The sequence below is a fragment of the Epinephelus lanceolatus genome, chromosome 18, assembly GCF_041903045.1.
Source record: "Epinephelus lanceolatus isolate andai-2023 chromosome 18, ASM4190304v1, whole genome shotgun sequence".
Lineage (NCBI taxonomy): Eukaryota > Metazoa > Chordata > Actinopteri > Perciformes > Serranidae > Epinephelus > Epinephelus lanceolatus.
Window position 1 is genome coordinate 21,842,862 of NC_135751.1, and position 27,088 is coordinate 21,869,949.

General features: G+C 42.8%; 1 protein-coding gene across 1 annotated transcript in view; it reads left to right on the forward strand.

Moving 5' to 3' along the window:
- Positions 1 to 7,247: 7,247 nt before the first annotated feature.
- The window catches only part of olfm2a (olfactomedin 2a), a 55,331-nt gene continuing 35,490 nt past the window's right edge, over positions 7,248 to 27,088 (forward strand). The window contains exon 1 of the mRNA XM_033643761.2: positions 7,248 to 7,442. Within this exon, the coding sequence (XP_033499652.1) occupies positions 7,386 to 7,442 (57 nt within the window). The 5' untranslated portion in view covers positions 7,248 to 7,385. The remainder of the gene's footprint in view (positions 7,443 to 27,088) is intronic.

A 27,088-nucleotide genomic window follows, 5' to 3' on the forward strand; every position in this document is an offset into this window, starting at 1 on the left:
GTATGTGTGGGCTAGGTGGCTTCAATTAAAGGTCCAGTGTGTAGGATTTAGGAGGATACAATTGTGCTCTCATTACTTTAGTATGAGTCGTTTATATGTACACAAGGGGGTTGGTCCACAGAGATCAACATGTTGCAGCACCATGTTTTAACAGTAGCCCAGAACTGACAAGCCAAACACTAGCTTTAGCTCTTCCTGTCTTCCACCATAGTTAGAAGCCCCTCCACAACAATAGTATTGGAAAAACACTAATTGTTTTTAATGTGAAATTGCTTTAATCAGTGTTTTTACCAGTTTAAATCACAGGGTCTGTTTGTTTTGGAGATGAAGAGACCTCTGTGGATAATTCAGCTCCGGGTGAAAACCTCCCGAACGTCTGAAGTTATCAGAGACAAAAGGTGAGCACACATTAGCTGGTGCCAAACAATATGCCAAACAGCGTCAGGGAAACATTGATTTGCAACGTGAAGCTGCTTTATTTGGTGTTTTCACCACTTTCAATCACCTGGGGTCTCTTTATAAGACATTACATTGGATCCATACTAAAAGAATATGTGTGGACAAAAGCCAAAAATGGGCATGTGCCAAAAAATATTCAACAATTTGTACAATCAGGCTTCCACCTCACCTTCTGTGTCGCTAATTTCCCACCTCCAAAATGTTCATAAGCATGAGTCGAAGTTTTTCCCATCAAGTCTGTTTTAATAGATCACAATTTTTGCATAGGAAGCGGTGTACGGCTCTTTCAGGCCTTGTTTTATGCGTACACAATGGGTACAAATTAGACTCCTGGCACATTTGTTTTGTAGAGGAAGAGTCCTCTGCGGATAATTTGTCTCTCTGTAAAAACCTCCTGAACAATGAACACTAAACGAAGTCTAACCAGGAGATGTTTAAACTGGTTGCAATCTGTAATCTTCACAGCTAGCTGCCACTAAATCCCCGTATATCTTACACACTGTTCCTTTAAAAAAATGACTTCTTGGCAGACTGCGTATGTGCCAGTCTCCCTTCATGTCTTCACGTTTCTGTGAGTCTGTGGAGGGCATCGCTTCTTCACTGTTGTTTTGTTTTGATACAGAGACACGAGCAGACTGCGGTGCAATTCATCTAGATGATGATTGATGATGTTTGCCGAAATATGGCATGGCTCAGACATGAAGCATGGCAGGTCCTCCTCGCAGAAAACCCCAACTGAACCTGAGTTGTCCTTGCCCTGGTTGCCTTGGTTACAAGCAGGTAGTAAAGTGAGACAGCCCGAGAGAGGGTGTGAAAAGCCATGTTTAATTCCATCTTCAGGCAGCCATTGAGGATTTCACACCTTTCCCTCTGGGCACTTGGGCGAGCATTGCTATGGCAACTGAGCACTCTTAACCTCTTGACCCAAACTTCTCATCATCACTAACTTTGTGTGTATTATTCCAGATGAAAACGTAAAAAGGCTTTTCCTCATTTGTATAAAAGAAGAGAGGGGATTTAGTGAGCTGTCTTTGTCTTTACTCTGATCTGACAGGAGAAGCACTGGAAAACGGACATTTTAATTGTAAGACTAAAAGCTCTCGATAAATCCTGTCATAAATGAAGGTCCGCCTTGATCACGTTCAGCAAATTGCCTGAAATCCTGGAATCCTGTATTTTTGAAAAAAAAAAAAAAAAAAAAGGTCTAGATTTTTAATGACTCTCCATTAGCGATGTGGAAAGACAAACTCAGCAGGCGGGTGAGTGTGAGCTGTGGCAGTCCATTTGGCCGTACAAAGACATTGCACTTTTGCGATGGCTGAATGAGGTGTCTCATGCTGTTTACATAGGCGCGAGTTGATTAGATATTCATTAGGAAGCGGGACTGTCAAATGTGAGACGCATGCTGTTGCAGTGTTTGCACAAGGCTTTGTGTTGGCTTCGATATCTGTGTTGTGTTTGCAGGAGTGTCAGGGTTAACACTTCTCCATCTGCGTGTTTATTGACATGTTGATGTTGTAGTTAAGTGTGTCTGTGAGTGATAGATTGCCTGCGTGTGTATTAATCAGTGACATTTAAGCCAAACACTGAGAGCTTAACATTATCCTGTGTGCCCATTGGAGTACCTAATGTAGATTCAACATTCTGGATACTTCCAGGAAGCATATGGTCTTTCAGTCCTATTGCATAATAACTCTGCAGCACCAGCAGTAGCAGCAACATTACGAAGATCAATAACAACCACAATGTTCTGTTATAGGACAGACTCCAATGTTTGCAGGATGGATAGAGCAACTCATGTTCTCCAACTTCACAAAATCCAATTAGACTGTCTGTGTATGTCTATGTGATGATCTACAATCTAGTCACTCACTGGGTCTCTCCACCTGTCTAATATTCACTATAACCATGAACAAAACACTAAGCTCCTCTTTCTCCGCCTCTGCCCTACTGCAGTTCATTCTCAGAGAGTGTTTAAAACTCTTCTTGCTTTCCAATTATTTGAAGCGAATCAACTCCTGGAAACTGAAAATCTATATAATGACAGGCTTGGCAACGGTGGCTCAATACAAATAGTCCCATCTGAACAGCTGTGTTTTTAATGCTGAAGAACCATCCTTTTTGACAAGCAGAGTGCCTGTAGGCAGTCAGAGACAAACACTCACGCATACTCACACACACTCACACACACTCACACACAGAACCACAGAGATGCTGGTGGTTGTTAAATTTAGTCCTTAGGCCACTTCAGTAGATACGTAGCATCGCCTCAGATATTTTAGCAACATGCTCACACAGTGGAACACACGAAGACAAATCCGAGATTAAGTCATAAAGCGTGAAACACAATCAAACAACCATAAGTCAATAACTAACATAAACACTGAGGGCAAGCGTGACAGTGTGAAGAGTGAAAAAGAGAGAGTTGATGACTTCAGAGGGGTAGCAAAAGGTCTAGACTGAAAAAATGCAAAAATTAGTGGTTTTAGTGCCATGTCTGCCTAACACGGTACAGCCACATGTGAGGTGACAGAAGAGAGAGATAATGTCTGCCTGAGAGGACACACAGTAGCCCCGAAGGTCTGTTTTCTCCTTTCTCTTGGCCTCTTGGACTGATCGAGGATAAAAGAGAAAAGTGTTGCATCTTTGACAAATGGGTTATGCTTTGTTTGCATTCCCCCGGCTCCCTCAGCGCCCCAGGTCTCTAAACTGTAACTGTAGGGGATGGAGATGGAGCAAAGCAGCCGGGAGAAGGGAGTCTGTTAGTTCAGTGTATATCCTCGGCATGAACATTAAACACACTGGCACTCTGACCCCATGCAATGACTCAACATCACTTTTACTCAACCTGGCAGCCCTGGACATCGCTATTAATCTCAGCCTCATGCTGTACTGTATGTGTCTGAGCGAAGGCACTATCCGGGATCGCACAGCAAAATATAATAACAGCACATAAAAGCAGGAATAATTCCTTTTCTTTTCTTCTGTCTTCCTCATGCACCACCCCTCCCTTGCTCCCCCTCAGCTACTCATTTCACCTCCTTGTGGTTTTTCCTGCTGGGAAAATAGAGGGGTGTGCACCATGCCACTGAGGGCAGCAGCAGGGGTGGTGAAAGTCAACCCTCTGCAGAACCATACAGGGGCAGGGGCCGGAAGGCACAAGCCATCACACTGCCTGATTTAAAATCCTCTGTGAATGCCTTATGAACTAATACCAGTGCTCTTAGTGTTAAAAGCCAAGATGAACTGGAGCCACAGGGTTTTGTTTGTAAGAATAATGTTTTTACTGAGTTATACCAGTAAAACATAGTTATGATGTAGCTGACCATTAAGAAACAGAGATGGGATATGGGATGGAAAATCAAAACAGTATTGAAATGAAAAATAAAAAATGTGGCAATTTGAGCTTTGCAGAATGAAAAGCAAAATAACTATTTTTTAATTGTCATTCCACTGAAGTAAATCATCTTTAAGTACCCTGAAAATTGCTCTATAATAAAATGTATTATCATTATAAATAGACACATTCCAATCAGGATAAACCTTGTGTTGAAGCAACAGGAGCCCTCCAGTGTGTCCGTGTTTAAGTGATGAGTCACTGTCTTAACTACATCAGCCCAGTGGTGCCCCCAGATATTTTTCACAGTGGTGGCCAGATGGGGCCACTGAAAATCTTGGGGTGACACACCGAAACCAAAAGCCATAATTAAATTTCAGGAATTCGCTCATTCTGTTAAGAGAGTTAAGAGATTGCATACTGATATGCTTTGATTTTTTAATATTACTAATTATCTGATGTGCATAGATTTATACAGATACAGTTCCACAACAATTGTGTTTTAATGTGTTATATATCGATACATGTTAGACAGTTCATTGCTCTTCAAAGGCTGGTTGACCTTTTCTTTAAAAAGACAAATAAACAGCTTAAATTTGAAGGAGTACATTGATTGTAAGGAACAAAACATTTACTGGAAAAGAGCTTTCTAAAGTTTAGGGGAGACTCGTGGGTACCCATAGAACCCATTTTCATTCAGATATCTTCAGGTGAGAGTTCAAGGGACCCCTTTAAAAATGGCCTTGCCAGATGTTGCCTTGACAACATATAGCCTAACTTTGAAGCATTAGGATTTACATCCCTTCTTGTCAAGCTATGTCGACATGGTTGGTACCAGTGGATGCCTTAGGCTGTCTAGTTTCATGAGAAACCACTAGCTTAAAAAAAGAGTGTGTCACAGCCTCTTAAAGACAGTACTATGGGCGTGCAATTATTTTCACCAAAGGGGGCAATCCCCTGTATCTGCTATCATTATACTGTAAAAAAAAAAAGGATTTTGGAGGGTGGTAAATAAAATCCTTGCATATCATTTAAACTTTAATTCAGCATATTAGTTAGCAAGTGAAATATTGATAATGGGTAAGTTGTACCTACTCTACCTATTTGTTAACAGTAACAACTGCAACATAAAACAATATCATAAAATATGGATGGCGGCACAGTGGCGTGGCTGTCACCTCACAGCAAGAGGGTACCTAGTTTGATCCCAGGAGGGAGCCCTTCTGTGCGGAGTTTGCATGTTCTCCCCATGTCAGTGTGGGTTTTCTCGGGGTACTCCGGCTTCCTCCCACAGTCCAAAGACATGCAGGTTGGGGATAGGTTAATTGGTGACTCCAAATTGGCCGTAGGTGTGAATGTGAGTGTGAATGGTTGTCTGTCTCTATGTGTCAGCCCTGCAATAGTCTGGCAACCCAATGCCAATGTCAGCTGGGATAGGCTCCAGCCCCCCCGCAACCCTAAAGAGGATAAGCGGTTCCAAAAATGGATGGATGGATGGATGGATACTCCAAGATATTGTATAATCCTGCACTGCAATGTACACATGTATCAGCACCCATGCAGCAAGGCTAAGGTCAGTTTCATTCAGGGGACTGGAGAGTGTTGAGCTGCATTCAAACAACTTCTCTTTGGTCACTGTTACTCAGAAGACATGAACTATTCAGTTGATCATGGTGTCATGCATTGCACTGTTGCCTCTCAGCTGGAGGGTTCTGGGTTAGAAACCACCGGCCAGCTGGGGCCAAGAGTTATTATCATTCACTTTGTATGACTAATCAGTTGTGTCATGTATTAAAAATGTTAGGTGTTCTTTACCTAACACGTTTTAGTTTGTCATAGCTGTTTATTGTAGGCACTCTTTACTCAAGATGAAATCTACCCAACCAAACTGTGTGCAAAGTGTTACCTCACATTTACTGGATAGATTCTATAGGTTTGTTTGTGAGTGTAAGGCTTAAGATAGATACAGTCCAAGCAAAAACTGACTCGGATTTTTAGCTTTCCAAACTGCACTCGTCTCCTTTGTTGCCTTTAAACAACCCTACAACAGTGCATTAAGTACCAGCTGTCCCTTACTACACAAATGATTTGTTCCAGTCACTTTTTATTCAAAATATGGCACATTCTGTTGGTTATGTGTACGGTGCTTTATCTCTTTGAATTTCTGAGAAGGAAATTGGAGTGGGAGGGCTGAATATACTCTTCCCAGCAACAGTATCTTTTTTTTAAATTATTATTTTTTAATGTTTTGTCTTTGTGGTTTCTTGACACTGGTCAGTCAGGGCTTCACCACAGCTGACATGCTGAGCATTTACCCTTGGAAAAAAAGCATATTTCATAAGCTATTATTAAATGGGTGAGGACAGAACTGGCAGGAGAGGCTGCTATATTTTTCATACCCAATTCAGGATCGCTGGAAGCTACAAACACAGCCTGTCAAAGAAAAAAAAAAAAAAAAAAAGCACAGGAATCACAGGCCCACACCATCTAATCACTGTGACACAGTTCACATGGACATACACACAAAGAAACAACCCACAGAAGCAGGCTGTGTGCATGTCCATTCTCACCTGGCCTGGAAAATACTTATTAGAAAGCCTAACCGTCATTTAACTACATCTCTTAGCTAACGACATTCATTATCTCCATTGTAATCGGGGAAAGAATAATCTTTATCATTTCCATAAACCCCAGAGAATCCCTCTATTTTGGCATCTTCTAATTGGATATGCGTCAGCGCTGAATTGATGGTATTAATGTAGATCTGACAGTCGCTATCTCGGTCTTTTAAAAATGCACACAGTTATCACTCACCGTCGGGCTTCTAAGCAGGGAGACATTATCAATGCTAAATGTCAGCTCTTTCTTGAGGTATCTGTCACAGTAGTGGAAAGATTTTATGGAGCAAAAAGGATTGTCACTGGAAGCAATGCCTCTATCTATCTATCTATCTATCTATCTATCTATCTATCTATCTATCTATCTATCTATCTATCAGTCACTGGTGCAAGGATATTGTCAGTCAAGCAGCTCTCTCTCCCCCTCTCCAACACACTCACATACACGCACGCACACACACGCGCGCGCGCGCGCACGGCCAAGCTTGGCTGCGTCAAAGAGTGGTACTTCTTTGACTGGGCTCCTGGCTGGCACATAGACGTGCTGCTCCTAGCGTCGGCACCTTGCAAGCACAGCAGTCACCTTCCAACCTCTGCGACTCTCCTCCGCTCTTTCTCGCTCAGTCGCAGTTATTTCGCAGGACGGAGGGGACTGTTCGCCTACTGTCCGCTTCGCCCGATTACACCATCTGGGGGGAGTTTTCCAACGCTGGGGGATTGAGAGGTGTTGCTTTTTTACCCTACCCGCAAAAAAAAGAGTCTATGCTCCACGGAAGACACGCGGCTGGTCGCTTTACCGAGCCAGAGAGGGCTGCCATGCGTGCGTCCTGGTGATGAGGTTGGTGGCGCACAGCCGACACAGCATTAAAGGAATCCCTCTGTGTCTGAAGAAACCGCCCCAGTAAAGGGACAAGAACGGGGGGAGAGCTGCGGGAACTGGTGTCGGCTGGGACGCTATCATTCCGACTAGGATGCATCTCTTCAGTGCCATGTTCCTGCTTGTGATGTTAGCTGTCATGCCCTGTGAGGTAAGGACTCGCGGCACAAACGCTCGCACGCAATGAATAAGCATTGTTTAAAAGTTGCCAAAGCAGTGCTGTGTATGAATTCTCAAATATGGATGATTTCAGTAAGAGCCAGCGGCTTAATAAGAGCTACTGGGCAGTTAAAAAGGAGGGGAAGTATTATTTGCAAAGACTATACATGTTGCAGCATTAAATAGGGAAATTGCTATTGTTCTGACTTCTTTCAGTGTATGCAGAGAAGCGTGCTGATGAGAGGGAAGGGAATTGTAGATAGAAACTTCAGGGAAGATATGACAAAAGCTGCAGTTTATGGTAAATCCATGTGAACTTGACTCACTGAACTCTCACACATTTTCAGCCTTGCATCAGTCTTGTTGGATTTGTGGTGTAAATTACAATGAGTGGAACAAATGATGGTGGCGACATTGTTTTAAAGGGAAAAGTAAGAATATGAAGTAACGTGCTCCCTTGACAGTGTAATTGATTTCTGGTGGCTCTGATACCTTTGATGCCCCGGGGGTCGTTGTTTGCAGACCTTCCTATCTACCTCGACATCACTGACAGAAAGGTCCAGGGGCTCCACAGATAACCGATCGCGCTGATTTAAGCTCGAAGAGCCAAGCAGTGGACGTTTGTTTACAGGATCTGTGTGTGATTTGTGGTTGTGAACAGGAGCCCATGTGTAATTAGCAGTGTACAACAAATGGTTGTAGATCCTGGAGATGTGTGACGTGTGTCTGAGTGCGTGGCGTGCTGTATAGTGCATGACACTCGGGGAGGGGAAAAAAGCCGCGTCCCTTCGGTAAAAACGACGAGCTTTGATGTGACAGTTGTGAATCGAAGTGAAGGACGGTAAATTATTTGACCCAGAAAAGCTTTCAGTCAAGGCAGTCAAGCATTTGAACTTGCAGGGAGGTTCAGCTGGTCAGCATGCACGCAGCGTCGAGCATGAGCCACCGCAGCTTAGAAAGTGTAAGGTCTGCTGATAAAGTAGATACATGTTGGATGTTATTCAGGAGTGCGTAAAATAGCCGATGGTCTGTATGCCAGACGGCGCCTGTTCGCACCTTTGGCTCCATGCAGCTATATATTCAGGACCACGGACAGCGCCGTGTCGCGCCTTCGGTTAAAAGCGGCAGTCTGAGTCAATCTAGCACCACAGACAGCGCCTCCTCGTACGTTGGCGGTGAGTGTCACCATTTGGCGAAGGCCACCAGACAGATCGCAGGGCCTCACAAGAAAAAACGACCCTGAAAATAAAATCTTTAAAGGGTGCCAAACAAATGTAACAGCTTTCATGAGCAATACATTGTATGATAAAGTGATGTAAACGATGGCAAATAACAGTGAGTGGGAAATAGTGTGGTCACTCACCAGTTGTTGGCTCCATAAGCGTGGATTTCAGGAAGGGCACATGTCCCCCTCAATATTTAAAACGTGCATTTGCCTCCTTATAAAAAGATGAAAGGAGCAGAGGACTTATATTTTCGTTTTCACCATAAATCGATGCAGAAAAGCCACAAATTAGCACATTAAAATTGGAAATGGAGTATTTGATGCTTGGAATTTCCTTGGGTGGATCCCCAAAACCCTCATTTCATATGTGTCCACCCCAATGTTGACAAAAAACCTTGAAGGCCCATGAAAGCCCCTAAATAATAGGCTACATGTTTTGGGTTTGGCAGACTTGTCAGCCATTCAACCATCTCTGGGTACATCTGTCTGTCTGAAATATTCAAATAAGACAGTGCAAATGTATCAGCCTGAGGAACATGCTGTTACATATAGAAACAGTAAAGCCAATATGTTGCAGCATACATTAGTGTTCTATATGTCATGTCTGCAGGGCAGGTGGACCCCGCAGTTGACCTTTAATAGAATCTACAGTATGCTTTCAGTCTACACAGATGAAGAGGCTGTAGTGTACATCACAGATGCTGTTAGAAGAAAGCCAATTGTGCTTTAAACTCCTTTACATTTAATTAGATAAAGTTTCCTGATGTGAAATTACTAATTAAACCTTAATTGGAAATGAACTTAAATGCAAATGTGCTAACTAATTCTAACACCTCAAGTAAAAAATGGTAAATCAAATAAACTTGTCTATCCACACAGCTCTCAGTAAACGAAGAGGAATAAATGCCAATGTTAACCACTTGCAAATGTGACACTGACAATGTCGCTGATGACTTACTATTACATCTCGACCCTTTCTTCACTGGGTTCACACTGTAATTGGCCTTGGGGGACAATTTGTTGTAAGTGTTTACATTAAATATTTAAGGGTCTGAAAGAAAATATGACGCTACCAGCCCTCCCAGAGACTGCATGGCAAACATAAAGAATTGATGACTTCTTGCGTATCTGCTGCAATGAGGGTAACACTCCTACCAGCCGAGTTGAGATATCCACATATTTTCAGTCACAGTCTCAGCGCAGGCCTGTATGAAATATTAACAGGGCTTTAATGAGACAGATGCACTTGTTCGTTCTCTGCATGTGTTTGTTAAGTACCCATAAAGCCCAGGGGTCCTTAGTGCTACTGATACAGATGGGCACCTGCTTGACCTTGGCATCCTTCTACGGTGTGTGCATCAAGCCATGCATGACGGGACACCATGCTGTGTGTGTGTGTGTGTGTGTGTGTGTACTATACAGTAAACTGCATCTGCCTGGAAGAAAAAGCCTGAAAACACTGTAAATTAATTTAAAGTATCTTCTTCAAAATGCACTCAAGATGTCTCAAATATAAACAATCATTTTGAATCAACCTAAGGCTACTCATCTTCTCTAAAAGTACCAGACATTCAGAGACATTTGTGCTAACAGTCATTCTGCACGGTTTAAATGATCATTCTGCAGGGTGTAAATGATCATTCTGCAAGGTGTAGACCTTATTTAATGTGTATCATTCTGGAAAACAGTCTCCAAATACAGAATATTGCATGAAAAAAAGCTGCATGTAATGACTCTCATCAGTCAGGAGATGGGAATTATAGTATGTTGGTGTAATTTTCTGTGGAAATCAGCATCTTTTCATTAGTCTGATTAATATTAATAGCTTAGTATTGATTGCTCAGAACGTAAATTTAATGCAACAGCAGAAATTCTGATGCAAAACCTAATTCATCTTAGAAATAGGAGATGCTCCGTTTAGTGCATTTGGACTAGGAGTAAATGCGGTGAATTGAAATCATGTGAGCAATGAGATTATCAGATATTCTGCTGTCAAAAACAAACAAATAAGGATCACAGGAAAATTCAGTGCTTGGGAAATAGCCCCTTAATCACAAATAAAATAACTATGAATTTGATTGGTGACAGTTGTCCTGAAACTTCATGAATAAATTTAAGCTCTTTGTTAAAAACAAAGACTGAATAATTTCAGTCACATTCTCAAATGGGTTTGTATGTGGATGAATGTTTGCGAGATGTGTGTTCCTCTAATGTTCCTGTCTAACCATCAAACCCATATAAAAAAGCCAACTGAATGGTGAGGTGATATTGTTCAACAGGACAAAAGATTTCTTTGTTTGATTTGCTGTAGCTGCTCGATTTCTGCCTAAGTTGTCGAGCATAGAGATTTATTCATGTACTTGAAAGATTCATACTCAGGTTTGGAGGCAAAAAAAAGAAAAAAATGTTGTTGTTGTCCCACTGGAGCAAAGGAGCGCCAGAGGAATACAGTTATTGGTTTAAGATGTCTGGCCTCGAAGACTCCCAACACTAGCGTGGTGGAGAGTGATGGAAATGAACACTTGCTTTGGTGTTTTTCTGTTCAAACACCGAGTGCAGTGGGGGAGAAAACCTAATTGCTTGTCATTCTCAAAGAGGGAGTCAGAACCCTGTGTAAGCAATTGGCTAGATTTTTCAGTAATTTACTTGATCCTTTCTCTCACCAGGGATCACGACAAACAATCACTTTGAACAGACTACCATTTAGGACCTTGTTAAGGTCTGTTTCCTCATTCTAGATTGGTGTGATGATTGCATAAGAAACTCGCCCAGCCAGGGTCGATTTATAGCTAAAAGGCAAGTACTGTAAAGGAACCAGCACTTGTAAATCACACTGCTGTTTAAAACATCATTTGGCAGAAACATTTAGTTTATTTACATCGAGCTAATTATACAGTACTTTAGTGCTGTAATATAAGTGCCAGTGAATTGAGATGCTTTTATTGACGCAAATAAAACCATAGCTATGATAAGAAGACTTTCTCAGCTATGTCAGCATCATGGGTGGATTATGAGATAATGGGCCCCTGGGCACAGACGTGCAGAAGGCCCCACCACCTCTCCTACATAGAAGACACAGACTTTGTGGTGGTTTTGTGTCTCTTTGTGGTTGTGTTGTGTCTTTTTGAGGTAATTATGTGTGTTTTGGTTGTATTGAGTTTATTTGTAGTCATTTCAGAGAGCACTTTGTGGCTCCATGTGGCTGTTTTTTGTCTCTTTGAGGTAGTTCTGTGTCTTTTTTGATCATTTTGTGTGTCTTTGTGATTGATTTGTGTCTTGTTGTGGTAATTCTGTTTGTTTTTAGTCATTTTGTGTCCTGTTGTGGTTGTTATTATGTTTGTCTATGAGGTAATGTTGTGTCTTTTTTTTGTTGTTGTTTTCTATCTGTCGTTGTTTTGCCCCTCTATATGTATTTTGTGTCTCTTTTCAGTTCCTTTGCATTACTCTCTAGTCGCTTTGTGTCTCTTTGTGGTGTGCCCTTTGTAGTCATTTTGAGGTTTTCTGGTTGGTACATGTAAATTTGAGTGACATTTTGCAGGCAAAGGCCAGGGGAGCCCCTGACACTTCGGCCCCCAGGCTTGCGCCTGGTAAGCTTGTTCAGTAATCCATCCATGGTCAGTGTTATTGACAAACCTGGTATACATTAGGGTCTGATACCACATACAAACAGGTAAAGCAGTTAGCTGACCTAATGCTAACTCTATCTACAGTGTCTCTGTATGATGAGGACAACAAGGACAGACCTCAGCTCACTCAGAGTCAGGCAGGACAAACAGCTGGGTTGGATAATGTCCAGTGGAGACAGCCCTAAACAGTCCACCGACCTGGCAGTGACCCTTTAGCCAAAAATCTCTTTTTCTGGTGCCAGTCCGTGAGAGCAAAGCAGCATGATCACAATAAAAGCCCTTCCCCAGACATGACAATAATCGAGCCACTTGTGGTAAATTTCTGTCCTTGTCTCTATGCCAAAAGCCTATTACGCAGCAGTCTTACCAAAACACTGAAGCTTGTCAAATCCTGTAAAAAATACTTCTAAAAAATGTCCCCTCTGCCATCATTATGAGCAGACCTACCTGTTAAAAGCTTTTATAAATATGGAGGAATGAGACAGTGCAGCTGGATTACAGTCAAAGAGGAACAGAGATGTGAGTCCACAGTTCCCAGGAGGAAGGACACTGGGTAGCGGGCTGGACAGAGTGTGCTCTGCCAAGCAGCAGCCTAACCTCCACCTAGAGAATTAAACAAATGAAAAGCTGCGGGAGCCGGGGTGTAAATCTGCCAGTGAGAGGCAGAGACACACACTCAACTGTTAAAATCACCTTGCTATGCCACGACAGGTCCAGTGCTTGTCTGAATTACTAACATTGCGTGACCACACAAGCCCTTGGAAGGTCAAGCTGGAGCACACGCATACAACTTTAAATCTAATACGAGGACATTATTGCACTGCATGAAATTCACGCAGCATTAGTTTTTGTTAAAGGCTGGGTAAAGACTGTGATCCATACAGTACTGCATTGTGAGGTAGACCCTTAGAAAGTTTTCCACCATTTTGGTGTCCAGGGTTTTTTGGGCAGGCCTGAAATTATAGCTCAGTGACACAGTGGAGCCATCCTCATCATACGTTAGAGCACAGAGCATCAGTGTCATCTTGTTCAGCCCCTACATGGGTGGTGTTTGCTAGATTCAGCAAGCTGTTTTAGCTCTTTTAGTCTAATAAATATGCGAATAAACCACTCTGTAAACAAATATACCTGTCAGTCTTTTAGCCCAAATTGGCTAACTGGCCCAGCAGTTACTGTTTACTGCTGTGAGTGTGTCCTTTGTTCTAATGTTAGCTGCTATTAGCTGCTGAACGAGAGTCTGTCACTGTGCAGTGGCACGTTTTTAAGCTCAGGGTGTGTGAGCTTTGTGCCACTGGGTTAGCTGCTAAGGTGAGTCAACAACAACAACAAGTGTCTTAGAACAGAGCACACCGAATAGCCACTCAAGCTATATACACTTGGGTGTTTAGACCAAATCCTGGGTGTCCTAGCAAGGTCAAAATATGACGTTAAGGTGAATGGGGCAATTCAGCTATTGTACAAAATATATACATGGTGTGCATTCAGCAGCTGCATACATTATAAAAAATGACTTTCACACACAGTCTTGTGTGTAAATTGCAAGTCCTGTGCCTGAGCTATTCAGCCACCACATCTTACTCCCTATGTAGACTGTGTCACTCTTTGTACTACGTCACCTGACTTTCTGGCAGTACATTTGTGAGTTTTTTCTTGTAAATGTACCACTTTAATCTCAGAGAACATCCTAGATGGACTAGTGCTAGCCCTGACCATAGCCTCTTTGCCCTAATTCTAACCACTTCCAACTTTGACCTATCAATGTGATGAGGAGTAGCACGCAGTGGGATCCATAATAATGCATGATGGGTGTAAATAGTGTGACTATTCTCACTTGGGTGCAAATAGACACTCTGGTTTTTTAATCATTCCAATTTGGCAGGGTGGTTAGTGACACATTTTTCTGTGTTGTGACAAACTCATAAAATATATTAATTTTTGCTTTACCTGGATTTTAACATTTCAAGTATAGTTATAATATGAGCCAGGTTTTCCTAACTCATGCCAATAATGATATGTAAGCTCAGTGTCATTTTCACGTGTTTTTTTGCTCTGTTAAGTAAGATAACCCACGTAACCTAATTTCTGTGCTGCCTGTCAGTCACTAACAATCATGTTGAGCACCATGTGGGTGAGTAAGTGAGCGGGGCCAGGTTAGATTAGCCACTATGCCTGCATCCACCTTCATGCACATCCCCATTAATATACAAAGGTGCTGCTTCACAATCAGCCACAGATAATGAGGTTGCATTATGCTTGATTCAGTGCTGCTTGAAGAGATTGAATAGTATGTGCTTGTGTCATGACTGATTAGGGCAGAGCTCGAATCAGTGCACGATAATGATACCACATTGTGCGAGTCAGAATCATACCACCGTAAAGAGATCTGTTTCATAAAAGAGATGCGGCTTAAGAAAGGGGGGCTGGAGCACAGAGAGATGTCGAGCCTTTGTGCTCTGTCCGCTGTTCACTCCCTCATCTTAATGTTTGATGTGCTTTCATGCCGCCCGCTGCTTCATCATCAGAGGCATGTGTGTGTACTTGTAGGGACATGTAATGAGTACACACAATGACACTGTGGGGATTCACCCACCATCTGAGAGCAAATATTTGGTCCTCAAAGGGTTAATCATTTATTCTTGAGGTAAGACCTTGTTTAATAAGTGTGAAACAAGTGGTCTTTGTGGTTCGGAGTTAGAGAAAGTCAATACTTTACAATTTCCCCACCAGTACAGCGCGTGTCCGTGTGGCAGGGGCAGCTGGCGTGTGTGTTTTTTAATGGACAGGGAGGTTCGTGCGCCTGTGTGAGTGGTTTGGTTTGTGATGATGCTATACCTGTTTCTGGGTCAGTTTTCTAAATGTGGTCTGTTCATGACTCACACAAGGGTGATATTAGCGTGTGATGATGGCAGAGAGCCCTTTTTGCGGTGCGGCCCTGGGTGAAATGGGTGACTGATTTTACTACTGCAGTGCTTTGGATGAGGCACGAAGGCAGGCAAGCGGCCTGTGTGGTAATTGGTTAACAGATGGAAGGCCAGGTAGAGAAGCGTGTGAGGTCAGTGGCCTGAGTCTCAGACTAACACTGTGTCCCTGTTATGGTTGGGCCCCTGAGGTAGAAAGGGTGTGTCAATGTGGCTGTACCTTCATGGCTGGAATGTCCTTCTCCGTATGGGCATATGTTCAGGGTATAAGAAAACAATGATGCATTGAGTATCAAGATAATAGATTTTGGGATACTGTTTCGATTCTCAAAAACGCTATAGATTTTTAATTAATACTTCACATGCAAAGATTCATGGCAGTGGTTCATTTTGTGTTGTGTTTAAACCAACAGCTGCTCGATCCTTCAGTGATGTCATCTATCTTCAGTGATTTCATTCTTCCACTCCAACATAACAACATATCGCTAGCTTAAAGACAAAGAACACAAGCCTATGAAACAAGCAGAGTCATAAAAGTGGTGAAACCTCACGATGAACGATGGCACAGTGGCACAATTGTCAGGACTGAGGACAGAGACACAAGAACTAAGCACCGTGACACAAGTGTGTGAGTGTGTGTGTGTATGTGTTTGAGAGAGTGAGTGACAGAAAGAGGGGAGGAGAGGGTGGACTATTGTGCGTAATGTCTCTGCAAGTTATTAATAACTTAGACTTCTCAAGAGGCAGCTTCGTCACTTTTTGATAGTCAGTCCAGCAAATGTGAGTGGATGTTGATCAGTGATGGTGTTGGTGGCAAATGTTCTTCAGAAGGTACCACTTCACCCATCTGGCAGTAGATAAATCAGAATTGTTATTAACAACACCACGACAACCTGGTCTCACTCCCAACTTGTCAAATACCAAAGCTCGGTCAGCTTCAGCGTCAGATACTGACGCACAGAGGTGGCATTGGATGCCCTGGGCGGCAGCATTTTCTGATGCTCTGAGCAACTGCCCAAGAGTGAGAAAGTCCGCACAGGGCTGGCGGAATGGGAGGTAGATGACTCAAACAAAGTCTGGACTTTTAACCTGAAGATTGCTGTTCATTTCTTATATGAGACCAAAAGTCGAGTGCAAGCATGTGTAGCATGATGTATGTAATGTGACGTACACCAGTCAGCCAAAACATTATAACCAGTGGTGGGTGAAGTGAGTAACATTGATCGTTTTGTTACAATGCAATGTTCTGCTGGGAGACCTTTGGTCATGGCATTCATGTGGATGCCACTTGCCCAAACACCGCTGTAGCTAGGTCACCCCCCCCTGAAACCCTGAGAACATTGCAGATATTTCAGACAACAGGGAATGCTCTTGCGTCATAAACTGCTTGTCAAAGTCAGAACGGAAAGTCTGGTAACCTTGATATTTAGTCCATATTGTAAATGACCACTTACTCATTCAGAGCCACAGACGGGCCACTACTTATGCTCCGGGGTTGTGTGGGCTCTAAATGACCTCTGTTGCTGTTTTCTGTCTTGTTGAAAACCCAGCGGCCTGCTGTACTAAAATGACCATTAGCGATCCCATGGACTGAGCTGGCTGACTCCAGGGCAGCTCATAATCGTCATTAGAAAGGTCTTTAAGGTCTTGTGGGACTGATCTCTGAATACAGTTGTTAGAGCTGTGTCATTTACACAGACATGGTTAACCTGGCAGCTGCCCAGCAGCCAGCTGTACACTCTGGGACCGATGACTTTTTTATACATGCAGAAGGAAAGAAAAGTAGATTTACATGTGTCCCCTGAGCCCGTAGTGTTCCCCTTACGACCCTAATTCTCTCTTCCAGACAATTTCACAATGACTGACTGATGCACACGTAATTTCTCAGAAATATTCGGTGTGCTCATATAAAGTATAGGATGTTATTTGTATGCTTGCTGTCAACGGTGTATGGAAGGATCAGCTTGACTGGTGGGATGAATATCATCCCTGTATATCGCATTCGCTCCCCCACTTTCTCTCTTTCCTTCTGCGTGAGTGTGCTGGAGGGTGCAGGACTCCCAGAGGTTTATGTCTGTGACTCTAAGCAAGAGTGACATTTCTCTGACAACACCCCGAACAGGCGCACACATGCACGCGCAGTCTCACTCTCACACACATACACACATTGTCTCTGTCTCCCGCTCTCTCTCCCCTTTGCTCTCTAGTTCACAAACATCAGCAACGGGATCCACCACAGACAAAGAACCAAACAACGCACTGAATCGATACAAACAAACATGGCTGAGGCTGTAAAGCCTGTTGTAGATTATAGTATGAATGGCAGATGCCAATTAGTGCACAGACACGCTTGAACATCTGGTCAATGCTGGACACACTACCATACAATAATAAGGGCAACAACGCATGTTACCCGAGTAATTGCCACCGTGGGACTCACCCAGTGATTTTTTTTTTTTTTTGCGTCCATCTGCTCTTTTTTTGCATTGCAGCAGGCACCTCCTGACCAGTTTTCTGTACGACCTTGCTTTCCCCTGCTCGATGAATCTTTTATGAGCCTGGCAATGTGGGTTTCTGTGTAGAAGATTGGAATATAAATATGGCTGTTGCGCCTAGAGCTCCTCTTCCCGCTCTGATACAAAAGCTTTCATAAGACTGAGCAGATTGGGCAAGCTGCTACTTGAACGGTGCTCTTCACATCTCCCTGCTTTTTATCAGAAGACACACATCCCATATCAGAGAGTGTTATGCATTCTCAAACACCACATATAGATTCTGCCTCCACCTGCTCCATCACATGGCTGGACAGCGTTGCCACACTCCTGGGAAATCTTGTTGCCTTTAAAGAGAGGTTTTGGTTTTTACGTGGAATTCTTTTCGTCAGCATCTCTTTGAAAGCCCTAGTTAATTAGAGATTGCTCACATTCATGTTACGGTGAGCTGTAGCGGCAGTTGACATTGAATGAGAGGCGATACAAAAGTGAGAGAGTAAATCTCAGTTGAACTCCTCCGACTGTACTACGCCTCTTTCTCTCTTACTACCTCTCTCTCTTTTATGTTTTTCTCTACTTTATCTCCCTCTCCTCCTATTGCTCATGATCCTTACTACCTTTATTCCAGAGAATCCTCTCCTCGCCACCATGCGTGAGTGTGACAGCATTGCCTCCCATGTTGAAAGCTAACTCAATTGCAGGGCTTTCATTTTGGGGAATGAAGGATGAGAGCTATGCGCCGCGGCAGAAGCGGGTGGCAAGAGGAACCATTTAATCGATGTGTTTTCCGCGTGGCACTGTCACAGCCACTCAGTAGGGCCATTGATGAGGGAGGCTCTCTCTGACTGCGCCAAGGCTTAAAGGCTCCAGTCAGGGAGGCGTGGGAGCCCAGCAGCCACCAGACACTGCTGCATATCAAGCAGGCTGGCAGAGCTGCTCTCTGCAGGCCCACGGTGAGCAAGGTAGAGAGGTCCTTTGATAGAGACGTTACATGTAGAAGAGGGGAGATAACAAGATGCTCCAGTGGAAGGAACACCAGCTTACATTACATTATGCCTGATTCTAAACCCGTGGGATTTCTCCAAGTCTACAAAACACACACAGACAAAGCAGTGAGTAATACGGCACGTGAACGCCACATCTGGAGGCAGGAGTCAAAACGAGAGAACGGAGTATCACATTAAAGAAAGAGTAGAAAGGAGCGATATATGTAGCATTGATGACATTTACTGAAAGACATTTGATCTTGCTTTGATGGATTACACCAAATTGGAGGAAAATGATGTAACACGCTGACTTTTTGTATTCATTTTTTATAGATCAGACAGCTCAAATGTAGATAAGTATATTAGTTGAGAGGAACTTTCCTTGTGAGTGAGTCCTGTGTATCCACCAGTACCACGAATCCACTGCTCAATATGCCCTTTTGATTATTTACAGAGTGTACAAACAAAACATGCTTTTGAAACAATGGCCTTGAGCTTGCCCCGAGTTCTCTGTCTAAAACATTTTTCACCTTCTCTTTTCAATAATCCGCAGCCTCAGACACACAAAGACAGCCAGTACAAAGAACAAAATGTATTTCTTCTATACTCTGAAGAAAGCTCTAGTCCCTCAGTAATACTCTTGGCAGTGGGTGCGTATATGTGCATGTAAACGATGTTACAATGTCTAATTAAGAAACATATTGTACTATATTATAAAGGTTTAATGTGCATTACAAATTACTACCAGCATTTATTTAACATGCATTAAATAACACACACACACAGATGCTGAAGATGCTTTGGTGATCAGGGTTGGTGGGCAGTGTCAGAGTACAAAGTGAGAGGATGTGGACTGGGTTTGAATTAGTGCCCAGTGGAGTAGTTGAGCAGGACAGCACGGTTGTAAAGTGAGTCAGAGAGAGAGAGAGAAAGAGAAAAAGACAGAGTGGAGTTGCTGGAAATGAAAATTGGAGATTGCGGGCAGGGATAGAGGGAGAAATAGACAGAGAGTGCCTTCCGACTGTGCCTGCCGAATATGCCTGCAGGGTTATTATCTCTCCCCATCCTAACCAAAAGGAGAATAATAATTAGAGGCCTATCGCTCCGTCACCATGATTTTATTCCCCTCACTGGCACTGACGCTCCTTGCAGATTGTCTTTAATTAGCTCCACATCGCTTAATCAATACGGCCGTGACCATGACAAAACAATGGCATGTGCATCCTGTCGCTCGGGCAAGAGAGACACAGGAAGCAGCAGGAAGAAAGGATGAAGTGTTGACAGACAAGATGAGAGAGGAAAATGATGTAGAGCGGCATTTCTGTGGGGGGGGGGGGGGAAGAAACGTCATGCTCTGATAAAAACCTGCTCTCATGATGATTAGAGTCTGCACTTGTTTATCTACTATTGACTTTGTGTGCTTGCGGATGTGTAGCAGATGTGTACATCTCCATCTCGCTGCATCGCAGGGTGAGGAAAGCAAGCAGGTAGAATTTTCGGCTCAGCTGTACATCAGGCAACAGTGATAGTCCTATCATGTCAGACTATGCTATGGGATCTTATGCAGTAATCCTCGTTATATTTTTGAGCAGCAGAGCTGAGTGCTTCAGCCACACTAATGGTGATGTGATGAATAGGTATTCAGGAGAGGTCTCTCTCTTTAAGCCGTAGTGCCTCAGGCTACTGGCCCTCTCAGGCCCAGCTCTCATCTCTTACTCCTCTCAGTGAAAGTAACAGCATGCAGGGAGCTGGTGCAGGGATCTTCACAGAGGAGTACCTCTCACTTGTCTGGCACATTTTTCTACTTGGTATGTTCTGGATCGGTATCTGCAGCTGCCATGCTTAAATCTGTGTTGATCTTATCCAAACAGCTCCAAACAAGACTATTAAATGTGAACGGTGAGACTCATTTACGCCATGAAATGAGTGTGTGGGTACACTCTGTTAATTAAGGAAGTGCCACTAACTGGAGAACATCAACAAGGACATTTGAAAATTGCCAGATTAATATGAAATGCAAGGGACAAGAATGCACTGTCCTTCTTGTGTGTGAGCCTTTTCAAATTAACACAAACACACAGTACAAAACAGCTACCTTGCATAGGTGCCATTAAAATTCAAATTAGTGATTTAATCTGTGGGTGACAGAAATGTCCTTAGAATGTGTTGCCTTCTCAAGATCATAATTAAAGGGCATTTCAGTCATTCTAATCTCCCATGCTTAGAGGTTGGATCTCATTTTGAATCCACTCTTGCCCATTTTTACCACAGGCAATCAGGCAATAGTCAAAAACGATGCGTCCCAGAAGGGAACGAGCGGTGTAGTCACTGCCATGTCTTAAAGACACCAAATGAAAATATTTATGTTAACGATTAGCAAAAGAAGGGCCTCCTTAAGGGAAAAACCATCTCCCATTCCCCTCTTGCACTGCATGGAATACTAATGCAAGGGATGGCCTTTCTGATATCTTATCTCCCAGGCTGCACTCGCAAATATCATCATTAAGCACCATAGATTTGCGTCGTGCTCAGAGTGAGGAGCGCGCTACACAACAACCTGCATCAAGTGGAATCCTGCAGACGCAGACAGACTGTTTATAGAAATCCACACAGCAGCTGTTTGTCTGTGTATAACCTGCACATAAAGTCACGCATCCCACTATGTAATTCACAATTTAGGGAAGACAGCTGAATTGAGATTGTACTGCGGGACACGTTACTGCTTTCACCATACAGTTTATTGCCGTGTATCTCATGAACACTGCGTCTGTTGCTGAGAGATCCAGCCTGATGATCCAATGCAACCCCCTGTGGTGAAGCACCAGACTCTATGGCCACTCTTTATCATTAGGGCCTCCTCCTCCTCCCTCCCTCCCACCAACACCTTCCCACTCACAATACTTCTCATCTCACACTCGGCTAACTCCACAGAATATTACCCCTTTATAATATTCAGCATATGGGCCACTCGTTCCTGCTCTGTATACTCATTTTCTCAAGTTTGTTGATGTTTTCCTGTCTGTTTGTTTGTTTAATCACTGAACGGATCAGCGGCTCATCGTTTTGACAATGCAGCTGAGACTCTGCAGATGGCACGGCTGGAATCATCGTCAGGGTGTTGGGGGAAGGCACAACGCACACAGGCTAACACAAGACTGTTTATTTATACAAATAATTATTTCTACTCTGTCCACCAGCAAGGCAAAACTCCATAAAAGCACACAGTGACAAGCTAATTTGTTTATCTACAACTTTCTCCTAACCATTTTTGCCCATAACTCCATGTGGCTGTAAATGCAATATTCAGTTAGGGGCTGTTTTGGGATTTCTCTCCACTGCACACTGTGCCTGCGTTGTACTAATAATGTGTCCCTAATTAAATGTTACAGCTTCTCTGAGCATTAATGACCTGAAGACAGAGGATACAAATGGAGGCCCCAGTGTGAGCTCTGACAAAGAGGCTGGACACGAGACTGCAGGCTGGTTCTGTCCCTTCATTACTGATATACAGCTATAGCTGATGGGTTCTGGTCATTGTTTGCTCCAGAGCATGTCGACCGCGGAGCATTTAGATTTTCCTCCACAATTGGCTGCTGCAAACTCTCCGTCAACCAGACTGTAATTGGCAGGATCTCACCACTCCTCTCTGGTCCTGTTAGTTTCGCTGTTGCAGACGTGGCAGAAAACAGACAAGATGTAAATTCATCACCTCAGGGAGTTTCAAATGCATCACCCATCCTTTTCTCTCTTTATCGCTTTCTCTCACTGCCTCTCACTCTATCTCTCTGCCTCTCCTAAACATCACAGTGTCTTCTATTACCATTTTGTCTATCTCCTGTGTTATTCTTTGGCTTATTTTCCTCTTGTGTAACCTACCACAGTGGTTAGCTAATCATGGTGATACCTTCACTCTGTGTCTGGGTGACACTTGTAAACAATGACTCAGACAGAGCCTAAATGAGAAAACGCAGACACTTTATCCACTGGTTGTCTCTTTTTATTCACCTAACAAGGCACTAGGTGCATGGCATCTGAGATCAGATCTCTGCAGATATAGATAAACACCATTAATGAAGACGAGCACTTTACAGTAATAAGACAATGGAGTGGTGGTCAGCTCCAGCAGTGCAGAAACAGATATAAACAGGCTCTCAGCAGCAACAGTAATATCCTATATCAAGGCGTAATACAGATTTGTAAATATTAGCACGCAGAAATTTTTCATCAGCTGTGTCGTCTAAAACTGAGCCACTGTTTGAAGTCAAGTTACCATCTGGATGAAAAAACTCAATTATTCTGGATAAAAGTGACGAGGCTGGTGCCACAAGTTCATTGAAGGGCGTTTTGAATAGACAAGCGGCCATGGGGGGCAGTCTCAATTAGCAGGCTTTCTTTGAGCCTCAGCTACCTTTCTGCCAGGCTGAAGACTCCCAATTTGCTGTCAGTAATTACTCCATTTACAGGAATAGCTTTCCCTACGCAACAGGGAGAATGTTTGATTAGCTGGGTGGGAGAAAAGGTCAGGATGTGGTTGTGACTTTCTGCTGTTGGACCCAGAAGAGGGCGGAATTGTGGGTCATTGGTAATCAGGTCATAAAGCCAGGAAATGATCATAGTAATTGTGTGTGTGAATCTGAATACATGTGTGTGTGCGTGAGAGTGCCTCCATGTGGGTGGGCAATTCAACTAGGCACATTTACCACAGGAAGTGCTGCACTGAGTCGTATTTAGCTGCTGCTGTTGGCATGAGTAGGTGCAGAACAGTGGATAGAGCCATGCTGTGCTGCAGAATGCATGGCTGCTGATTGCCGCATGTAGTTCTTGTCTATTGCATTGATCAGGCCTTTTCTTTCGCAAGCCTCAAGCAAAATGCTGTGCCCTGCTTGCCCCTGATTGAGCTGTCTGAGCTATCTGAAGCTATTCAACCATATACTGTTCAGTCATACCAAATACCCTACAAATAAGAATGCATAAGCCCCCATGGACTGTTGGGATTGTAATCAAGGGAGCAATCAGGAGCAATCAATCCTTCCATGAATAAAATTTGAATGCATGTTCCAGAAATATATTCATGAAGCTTCTAAGAGGAAGTACACTGAACTATGATTTCTCCAATGTCATGTTTGCTTGGTGAAATGTAAATACTTTTGCAGTGCAGCCTCTTAAACTGTATCTGTCACTCTGGTGGGTGATTAAAAAGGCAGGTCGAGTGGCTGCTGCATTTCAGGAAAACAAACACACACACACACACACACACACACACACACACACATTTTCCTTCTTGTATATTGAAGTGGTTATAAATAAATTATTTGGGTTTAATCATTTGACTTAATATATATTACTTCAGAATTTTGACAAAAAAGATAAAGAATATCCATATTTAATCAAAGAATGTATTGTCCCTACTGTTGTTTAAGTATTTCACTTTACTGGTACTTAAAAAGCACTTTGAAAAACTATGTGAATGCAAGATTTTCCTAAAAAAAAAACAGACTCCTACAGAAGTAATCCCTCTCAATCATCACTTATGACCCACTCTCAGTGTGTGGTGGTGTATTTCTCTGCAGAGGCTCTGCCCTCTGCCTGTATTTTCTTATTTTCTTCTTATTGTCTGTGTTCGGGTCATCTGTGGGCATGTACCCCCACAGTGCTCAGGTGAGATTAGGGCATTATCAAATTTTAGCAGCCAGGTGCCAGATTGTAAGCAGCAGGCTTCCAAGAGACACATACAGTGAGGTGTAATGCTGAACGGGAGTAAATCTGGGTTTGGCTTTTACATTCGCTGTCACTGGTGAGTGTGTTCCCAATGCTGCATACCTTTAAGAGACCAGAGGGCTGTATCATGTGGCTGCTCTTGAACCCAACAAACTTGCTCTTTAACCCAGGCTTTAGAACTCAGGGTCCATGCTGTTCTCATTATACACTGTTCTCATTATACACTCTTAAAAATGATTGATCTGTATACCGCTTATTTCCACCTTTGAAGAATAGCCTCCTGAGGCCCGATCTTCTGTTTGGTATGCATTTTTAATTTCTCCAAGCTATTTGGGATCAATAGGATCCGTAAATACCATAAATAAATAACTTTAAACCATACAATGTGATCAGGTTTTGTGGTTTTAGGTTTTTTCAGGTTTTTGTCCACTTTTGTGTCGAGATCGGCTTCAGACTGACTTGGCAGAGATGGCTGCCATCTTGTTTTTACATGGATCAGTGTATTGTGCAATTGATCCTTTTGCATGTTCACCGATGGAAACAACTTTTACTTCCTCTAGATAGTCAAGTTTGATTGTCTTCTCAGCACTCCACCAGGACCACTAGATGGGACAAAAAAGTGTCCATGAATGAGGACAACAGGTCTAAGTTAAGTAGAATGAAGATTATTTCATGAATAAGCAACACTGTTGCTTCAATTAATGCGAGAATTGTGTGAATTCACAAGTTGGTATATTTAATTAACCACTCTGTTTATTTCTACCGTGACAGCTGCATGTTCTACAGCTCTTACACTTTAAACATCAAGAACTGCGTTTATGTACACTGACACAGTCCCTTAATGAAAGATACGTGGAAATGTAATAGCTTTTGGCCAAATCAAAGTAAAATGATTGTTACTGAATATTTTCTGTGATACAAACCACTAAACGAATCATTTTCTAATCCATGCTCTATTAGCTGTAATATACCAGCAGTGTAAAACAGGCTGTAGCAAATCAGGACCAAGCACAGAAACACAATTCGAAGTGGTGATGTTATGGTGGTTTAAAGGAATTATACTGCATTTTATATATACATCATCCTAATAATGTAGTGAGCTATTTTATAGAGGCTTTTTTTTATAGCCAACATGGGCATGTGGACCAGGGAACACTACAAACACATTCAGGAGTCCAGTAAGAGCAAGAACCTTGAGAAAAAAATAAAACAGTGTTGTGCATCATGGACATACTGCAGGTTCCTTTGGCAAAAAAAAAAAAAAAAAAAAAATTATGTGATGCGTGAGCCACAATAAGCGCTACTGTGGCATTTATGTAACATTATGGCTCAACAAGTAGGATAAAGTGCCTTCATAAGGTATTCCCTTAGCTAAAAATCTGTATCACTCATACTGACATTGACTATAGAGTGATGTTACTCACAGGAGCTGCATTTAAGCAGCTTTTAGGCCAAAAATCAGAACAAAAACTGGTCTAAACTTGGCAAGGCCTGCAGCATAAGTTTTGATAGAGAAAAGAGAGCCACCTTCATTGGACAGAAAACTCTGACTTTAGCCTCAATCACTGATCACGCTTTTTGGCACATCCCTCTGGTATGAGTCTTGGTCTGCAGTCTTGCTTCGTGATATATTACGAATATGTCTCCTCGTCCTCAGTGTGGGGTGATTAGATGGGCTCTAAGGGCTCTACTGTAAAGGCAATGGATGAACTCACCTCAGGATATTACAGTCAATACAGCTAGGCAGGCACACTTACTGTATTGATTTTCTTTTCTTACACATCCCAACTGCAAGGACAGATTCTCACCTGTTAACTGACATTATTGTGGTTAAGCACTGTTGGGTTGTTTTGTTCCTTACTTTTGTTTCATACAGTAGTGACTGTACGTCACGTGCATGTCATAGCTCAACCGGGTCTCGCACACAACACTGTGGTAACCACCATTAGAGGGTATTGTAGAAATTTCACAGCTCAGTGGAGAGAAAGCATAGCACATGCAAGTGGGCACAAAAATACGGAGAGGCACCAACACACAAAAACAAATCTAAGCACGCATATGTAAACACATACACACAGAAATTGACACACTGGAACACATAAGCTTTACATGAATGCTCATACAAACACATGTAGGTCTAAGAGTCAAATATACAACGTCTTTTTTACTGTCTTCCGGAGATTATAGTGCTTAATCTCGTCAAACTGTGCTAAGCATGCAAGGTTATTGACTCCAATGTAAAGTACTTCATGCTTGCCATATATACCCTGTCATGTTTCATATACTGTCAATCGCTATTGTGGTCAGGGTGGAACAGAGGGCTCACTCCATTTGTGGCGAACGCTCGCTGCTTGAATTATTGAACACACTCAACTCGATAGGATGTGTTCTCTGCACTTTATGCATGCAGGGGTCGATGCATGTGTACTCTGTAATCCTCCTGTGGTCTCAGTCGCTGCTATAAAATTTAAAAGCCCAGATGAGTTTCCTTAATCAAAGGCCCACAGGAGCCGTTAATAGATTAAACACTCCATGTTGAAAGCACACCACTGTGTCTCCCTGCCTGAACCCTGGGGTACAGCCTATTTATGCCATTTAAATAGTTGCCATGGTAATGAGGTCACGCTTTGTTTAAGCTGATTTTGATCTTGATATATTTAGAAGGAAGTGGGC